Below are 8241 nucleotides of genomic sequence, written 5' to 3'. Positions count from 1 at the left end.
CATGATAACATGGAATCACTGCAGTGTATGTGGTTCCGTTGTCATGGAAACATTAAAACCAGTCATCAAAGGGTTAAAAATTAGGTCTTTATTTTTAACCCTTTAGTGACTCAATTAGCTAATCCGCCATTTTATTTCCCTGTAAGCCATTGTCTTTCTCTGCGCCTCTCTCTTTCTTTAGTGAGTAATGGGAGGAAAAAAGAAGAAAGGTGGGGCAGCTAAGCCTTCTCCTCCTACAGAACCAAAGGGAAAACCGCAAGGGGCCACGGGAGGAGATTTGGTTGAAGATTTTGACGATCTTGAAGTTGAAGACGAGTCACGTGACATGCCTTTAGAGGAAGAGGAAAAAGAAGAAGAAGAAGTGAAAATGAAGGAAGATAAACCTCCAGCGACCGGTGGAGCGGAAAAGCAATTGAGTCGAAAAGAAATGAAGAAAATAAAGAAAAAGGTAATCTTTGGGAAAAAAAAGGAATGATGTGTTTAATGGAATTATGATGTAATTCAATTTTTTAAGATCAGCTTGTTATGAGTTGATGAAGTATCCGTTTTAAAATTTAATAATTAAATGAGTGTCATAATTATTTGTGGCATTCGGCGTATTTTATTATTATATTACATAATGATATCAATCAAGTAATTATCGTTAATTATTGGCCTAATCATGTACATAAACAACTAGTTTAGATAAACAAGTTATGTACATGTACATGTACATGTATGTGTTCTCTCTCTCTCCGTCTCTCTCTCTTTCTCCGTCCCTCTCTCTCTCTCTCTCTCTCTCTCTCCCTCTCTCTCTCTCTCTCTCTCTCTCTCTCTCCCCAGGAAGAGATGGAAAGAAGAAGACTAGCCGAGGACGAAGGAGGACAGTTCTCTTATTCGCAGCGTTCAACTCAAATGCAAGCAGCTCTTTTTGAAAACGCCTCCGATATAAAAGTATGTGCTTGTCCACATTGAAAATGTTTGTTTGTGTACATGTACATGTATATATTAAATAACTACGTACATGTGTTTTTTGTTTGATAAACAGCTATAACATATATGTACATGTATAAGTGTCTGTTTATTCTTGTTCGAATGTTATCCATTTTTATGTATAAATATTATTATTATTATTTAGTTATTTTTTGTTTTTAGATTGAAAAGTTTTCTATATCAGCTCGTGGGAAGGAGCTTTTTGTTAACGCTGACCTCAACATTACAGCTGGTCGTAGATACGGACTAGTTGGACCAAACGGGTAATTAATAATAATAATAGTAATAGTAATAATAATAATAATAATAATAATAATGATAATAATAATAGTAATAATAATAATAATAGTAATAATGATAATAATGATAATGATATTAATGGTATTTTTAATTGACTCTTGTTTTGTTAGGATGGGTAAGACTACACTATTAAAGCATATCGCTGATAGGAAGCTCTCAATACCACCGAATATAGATGTACTGTATTGCGAACAAGGTCGGAAATACATGTACATGTACATGTATACATCATTGACACACAGGATACATATAGTGTCAGTCATGTACTATAGTACAGGGTATTACATGAAAAATGGCTAAGAGAGAATTTTCCATTTTTATAAGTTTTTCTGATACATATACATGTACTTATGTTGCGTAAGAAATTTGAGGCGATTCCGATCAAAACTGGATTTTTTACGAATTTTAAAAGTTGCTCCGAAATCGGGCCAAAGTCCCTGTACTATAGTACAGGGATTTTAGCCAAATTTTTTTTAAAATGAAAAGGAGAGAAGTCTCTGATTTTATAATTGTTCCTGATGCATATGCAAAACATGTTCATTCTTTTCATTTTTTTGTCATTTTGCCTGGAATGAAGGAAGCTAGAGGCAGCTAGAGATTGGCTGTAGTTTTGGCCCCAGTACTTTTGTGGCTTTTTTCTTAAGAAAGCATAAGGACATGACTGTGCATCTAATACATGTACATGTATGTGTACATTGTACATGTACTTGTAGTTCTAAATGGCAGTTTCATTGCCGCGAATGACTTTTGGATTGCCACGAATTCTTCAAAATTTCCCCGCTCTCCAAAATTATCATTTATACGGAACTCTACCTTTATGCAATTATTCCTTATTGGTTTATTAAATATCAATTGATTATAATGTTTACATTTTGTAATGGAAAGGTCAATTGAGCAATTGAACCTTTTGTGATTATTATTTTTGAATTAAAGTGTAGCCTCTTTATTAAGGACACCATTGGACCCACACTACCTGTCCTTAATACATGTACAGTGTATCCTCTTTATTAAGGACACCATTGGGCCCACACTACCTGTCCTTAATACATGTACAGTGTAGTATCTTTATTAAGGACACCATTGGACCCACACTACCTGTCCTTAATACATGTACAGTGTAGCCTCTTTATTAAGGACACCATTGGACCCACACTACCTGTCCTTAATACATGTACAGTGTAGCCTCTTTATTAAGGACACCATTGGGCCCACACTACCTGTCCTTAATACGTGTACAGTGTAGCCTCTTTATTAAGGACACCATTGGGCCCACACTACCTGTCCTTAATACATGTACAGTGTAGCCTCTTTATTAAGGACACCATTGGGCCCACACTACCTGTCCTTAATACATGTACAGTGTAGCCTCTTTATTAAGGACACCATTGGGCCCACACTACCTGTCCTTAATACATGTACAGTGTAGTATCTTTATTAAGGACACCATTGGACCCACACTACCTGTCCTTAATACGTGTACAGTGTAGCCTCTTTATTAAGGACACCATTGGGTCCACACTACCTGTCCTTAATACGTGTACAGTGTAGCCTCTTTATTAAGGACACCATTGGGTCCACACTACCTGTCCTTAATACATGTACAGTGTAGTATCTTTATTAAGGACACCATTGGGCCCACACTACCTGTCCTTAATACATGTACAGTGTAGCCTCTTTATTAAGGACACCATTGGGCCCACACTACCTGTCCTTAATACATGTACAGTGTAGTATCTTTATTAAGGACACCATTGGGCCCACACTACCTGTCCTTAATACATGTACAGTGTAGTATCTTTATTAAGGACACCATTGGGCCCACACTACCTGTCCTTAATACATGTACAGTGTAGCCTCTTTATTAAGGACACCATTGGGCCCACGCTACCTGTCCTTAATACAGAGATGTCCTCATTTTAGAGGTACTTTTGTATAGGCTTGGTACCAATCGGTGCATTACAAAATGTCCTCGTTATAAAAGTGGGCGGAGTGTCCTTATTATAGAAGCTACAGCATTACACGTACATATACATATATAATTGTATTTTACCTTTATGTTTATTATTTCTTAAGTACCCTATAATACCAATAACAATATTATCATTATTATTTTTATTAATACAGAGGTTGAAGTTGGCGACATGTCTGCAGTAGAGACCGTATTAAGATCAGACACCAAAAGACTAAAATTATTAGAAGAAGAGAAGAAACTTGTAGCCGAAGGAGAGAAAGGTGACGACTCAAACAGCGAGAGATTGCAAGCAGTTTATGAAGAGCTTGAGGCGATTGGAGCTGCTTCTGCTGAAGCTAGAGCAAGACGAATATTAGCCGTAAGTAAAGGCATGGCTATTTTTAGTAACGAGTTATTTTTAGTAACGAAAGTACATGGCTATTTTTAGTAACGAGGGTGGGGTTATTTTTAGTAACGAGAGTCTTGGTGATATTTAGTAATGAAGGTGCACATGACTATTTTTAGTAACGACACATGTATTTTTTAGGGTTTAGGGTTTACTGTTGAGATGCAGGGGAGAGCAACTATCAAGTTTTCCGGCGGATGGAGAATGAGAGTCTCGTTAGCAAGGTAACGCATCATGCGATCAACATGTGACTTTATAGTTATGTGACTTTATAGGGCTCTATTCATGGAGCCTACGTTATTACTGTTGGATGAACCGACCAACCACTTGGATCTTAATGCTGTCATTTGGTTAGACAAGTAAGTGCTATATATACAGTATAAGTACATGTACAGTGTTAGAAATGACATTGGTGCTTATTGTACATGTAGTTGATTATATAAATGAAGATGTTTTGCGTGTAATTTTACATTAAATGTTCTTGTTTCTTTTCTTTTAGTTATTTACAGTGTTGGAAGAAGACCCTTTTAATTGTTTCTCACGACCAAAATTTTCTAAACGATGTCTGTACCGATGTTATACACTTGGGTAAGCTCTACTGCTGCACTGTACATCAATTGTAATGAAACCACGCCTTGTTTTAGATCAATTAAAATTATATTATTATCGCGGGAATTACAACGACTTCAAGAAGATGTACAAGCAGAAACTGAGCCAGCAGGAAAAAGCGTACGATAAACAGGTTTGACCGGTTTACAATACTGGTACTTCCGCTTATTGTCCTCTCTGTGTAGCAACAAGATTTGAAGAATAAGAAATCTCAAGGACAGTCAAAGAAGCAAGCGGTAAGTATGGACTGCGATTTATATGTAAATTTTAAAAAACTTACCATTTTGCCATTTCTGTTTTATGCAGGAGGCAAGCGTAAAAACGGCCGCGTCAAAAAAGAAGAAAAAGGTATAGTGGGTGCATCTGTAGTGGGTGTGGTCATTAATGAATAGGGTGGAGCTTCGGCGGCAGCGGAAGATGAGGACGAAGGTCCGGCTGAACTGCTTCAAAAACCAAAAGAATATAAAGTAACATTTATATTTCCGAATCCTCCGCCATTGAATCCGCCGATACTTGGAGCATACGGTAACGTATACATGTACATGTACATGTGACTGTCATGTGACTATTTCATAATTTTAGACGTCTCATTTGGGTATCCAGGCCAGCCGTTATTATTCACCAATTTGGAATTTGGAATCAACATGGAGTCTAGAGGTATATAGTATTTGTCATTTTGTTTATTGTTATTGTTATCATTGTTTGTTGTTGTTGTTGTTTTTAGTTGCTGTTGTTGGTCCTAATGGAGTCGGTAAATCGACGTTCCTAAACCTGTTACTGGGACGAGTGGAACCGGTAATATTAGTATTAATAACTATTAATAACTATTAATTAACTTGCTATAGCTATCGGGAGAAGTACGGAAGAATCATAGATTAGTAAGCACACAAAGCCACACCCCTCATTAATGCCATGCCCCTCATTAATTATTCATTAATACCACGCCCCCTCATTAATTATTCATTATTAGCGTATAGGCGTCTACAATCAACACGCTGCTGATCAATTGACGTTGACTATGTCTTCAGTCGAATATTTAATGAGTCGATTTAACGCCGAATATCAATTAGCACGGAAGACATTGGGTCGCTATGGGTTGCCGGGATACGCCCACACAATTAAAATAAGAGACTTGTCTGGTAATTAATAATAATAATAATAATAATAATAATAATAATAATAATAATATTTATGATAATAATAATAATAATAATAATAATAATAATAATAATCATTAATAATATTGTTATTTTTTTAGGAGGACAGAAAGCAAGAGTGGTGTTTGCTGATATAGCACTGATGCAACCAGATCTAATAATATTGGTGAGAGAGAGAGAGAAGGAGAGAGAGGGAGAGGGAAAGAGAGAGAGAGGGGAGGGAAGAGAGAGGGGGAGAGAGAGAAGGGGGGAAGAGAGAGAGAGGGAAAGACTGACAGAGAGATAAGAGAGAGATAGAGAGGGGAGAGGGAGGGAGGGAGAGAGAGAGATAAGAGAGAGAGGAAGTGGAGACAGTCAGTCAGATTCACACACCAATGACCTGTTTATGTGTACGATCATTATACCATAGAAGGGATAATTACATGTGGGAAAATATTCCTGAAATGATCATCATTTGGCATTGAACGATTTCTCTTTGTTTGTTTACAGTATAATCCTCGTCTGCAAATTTTTAAGTAGCTACACCTGAGATAAGGATCGGTGTAGTCATGCTAATTGCCACTTACATGTCCATCATTATGAAATGTAGCAGGATGAAGCGATTAAGAGCAACGAGTGGACTATTATATTGAAGCTATGGGCTGGGGAAAGAGAGAGAGAGAGAGAGAGAGCGGGTACGGCGATAATGTTTTAATGATGTTTTTGATGGCTTTGTTTATTTTCTGACCCTTATTAGATTATTCTTATTTTATTGTCAAGTGAAAATATTCAATTGTTATGGCTGAGTTTTTAATTTATGATCATTCTCACTATTTCGTTAGCAAAATCTTTCCTCTCTCTCTCTCTCTCTCGTCTGCTTTCTTTGTATTGAGATAAGCATTCACACTATGTGTTTGTGGTACTACCTTGCATGTGACATACACATGTAGGCTGAAGTCACACATTTTAAGATGTACACTTACATGTTCTTATATGGTTTGGTTCCAATTTGACTTAAATTTGTTCTCATTTTTGAGAGGCTAATGAGACTGTTTTTGCTCCTGCTATTTTGTAAAGAGATAAAGAATTAGCTTTCTCTTTGTTATTTGTTAATTTCTCTCTTCTCTTTCTTTCTCTTTTCTTCAGGATGAACCGACGAACAATCTTGACATAGAGTCGATAGATGCATTGGCAGAAGCTATCAATAACTACACAGGAGGTAACTGAATTAATAATAATAATAATGATGATGATAATAATAATAATAATAATAATAATAATAATAATAATAATAATAATAATAATAATAATAATAATAATAATAATAATACTAGAGGCCTTCTAAATGACTTAATACATAGACAGTTGATTGGAATTTTAATTGAATAGAAGAGTACAATTATTTTAGTTTTTGGACTGTTTGGTCAAATATTTAATAAGAGTGAGAGATATCAAAATAGGTACACTCAGACCTACTATTGTGGACACTCTAAAATAAGGACACTTCTATAATGAGGAGGGGTAGCATCAGTTCCAATACGATATAATTGTGTAATTTAATGAACCTCTGAAATAAGGAGGCCTCTATAATCAGGACAGGTAGTATCAGTCCTGATACAATTATAAATAAAGCTCTGAAATAAGGATATTTTCATAATCAGATAGCTTTATTTGGTTCAAAGGTGCGAGGGTTTGCCTGCTATGATGAAATAAGACATTTAATCCATTGTTGTTGATATTACGTGTGTACTTAAAGAATTATATTATAATTGGTTTTAATTGTTTTTAGTTCTAAGTAGACTCGCGTCTCTGATTCTTCGAATAATAGCTAAATATGGATAGAATTAGATGGGTGGAGTTAATTTGTTTGCAGCCGTGCCATTATTTTTAATTAGTTTATCAATAATTAGCCGTCATTTCTCAGAAACAAGCCGACATATTTCGTGTGTTAGATAATACCGTGACAATAATGATTATGGGTCAAGGCATTTGAGTTATCCCAATGTGCTTTACATTAAATTCTTTGATGCATATACATGTTCTTTTGTTGTGTAGAAAGTTTGAGGTGACTCCGATTAGATTTGGATTTTTTTACAAATTCTTAAAGTTGCTCCAAAATTGGGCCATATTTCCTGTACTATAGTACAGGGTAACGGACTAAATTTCGCCAAAAATGAAAAGTAGAGAATTCTCCATTTTATAATGTTTTCTGATGCATATACATGTTTTTATGTTGTGTAGAAATTTTGAGCTGATTCCAATCAAAATTGAATTTTTTACAAACTTTTAAAGTTGCTCCAAAATCAGACTCAAGTCCCTGTACTATAGTACAGTGTCATTGGTAGCCAAATTTCATCAAAAATGAAAAGTAGAGAGATTTCTCCACTTTTATAATTTTTTATGAGCATTAAAAGACAACTCATTTCTATGAGTAAAAATAGCGAAAAAAAATTTTAAAATAGCAGTAAATAGTAAAGAATAGTAAAAATTTTCATAGTAAAAATAGCTTAAAGATTAAATTTCCCCTATCATTGGTAGGAGTGATAATGGTCAGCCATGATGCTAGACTGATACAAGAGACAGAGTGTACTCTTTGGGTCATCGAAGAAAACAAAATCAACGAAATCGATGGAGACTTTGACGACTACAAGAAAGAAGTGTTGCAGCAGCTGGGCGAGGTCGTTGATGACTAATTATTATTATTATTATTATCAATTAGAATAATAATAATATAATAATAATTATTATAATGATAATACATGTATTATTTATTAATTTTGTTTTATAATAATAATTGTCCTAATTTCTGTCTGTATATAGACCTGTGGTCTATAGAATATAAATTAATTTTATTATTGATTTAATTT

The 8241-nt window shown here is 35.0% G+C and overlaps 1 protein-coding gene across 1 annotated transcript; it reads left to right on the top strand.

Annotated features, from left to right (window-relative positions):
* The first annotated feature begins 100 nt into the window (after window positions 1–100).
* Window positions 101–8238, top strand: LOC100636023 (ATP-binding cassette sub-family F member 1-like). Its single transcript, XM_019994235.1, has 19 exons — window positions 101–448; window positions 823–933; window positions 1135–1235; window positions 1383–1468; window positions 3397–3602; window positions 3771–3853; window positions 3905–3988; window positions 4129–4217; window positions 4274–4371; window positions 4424–4474; window positions 4545–4586; window positions 4631–4763; window positions 4821–4895; window positions 4963–5033; window positions 5084–5116; window positions 5209–5377; window positions 5497–5561; window positions 6521–6593; window positions 7913–8238. The coding sequence occupies exons 1-19, from the start codon at window positions 188–190 to the stop codon at window positions 8065–8067; spliced, it is 1986 nt and encodes a 661-aa protein (XP_019849794.1). The 5' UTR covers window positions 101–187; the 3' UTR covers window positions 8068–8238.
* Window positions 8239–8241: the final 3 nt, after the last annotated feature.

Source organism: Amphimedon queenslandica, unplaced genomic scaffold, assembly GCF_000090795.2.
Source record: "Amphimedon queenslandica unplaced genomic scaffold, v1.1 AMPQUscaffold_13479, whole genome shotgun sequence".
NCBI classification, from domain to species: domain Eukaryota; kingdom Metazoa; phylum Porifera; class Demospongiae; order Haplosclerida; family Niphatidae; genus Amphimedon; species Amphimedon queenslandica.
The sequence above is the reverse complement of the archived record's forward strand: the minus strand, read 5'-3'. Positions and strand labels throughout refer to the sequence as shown.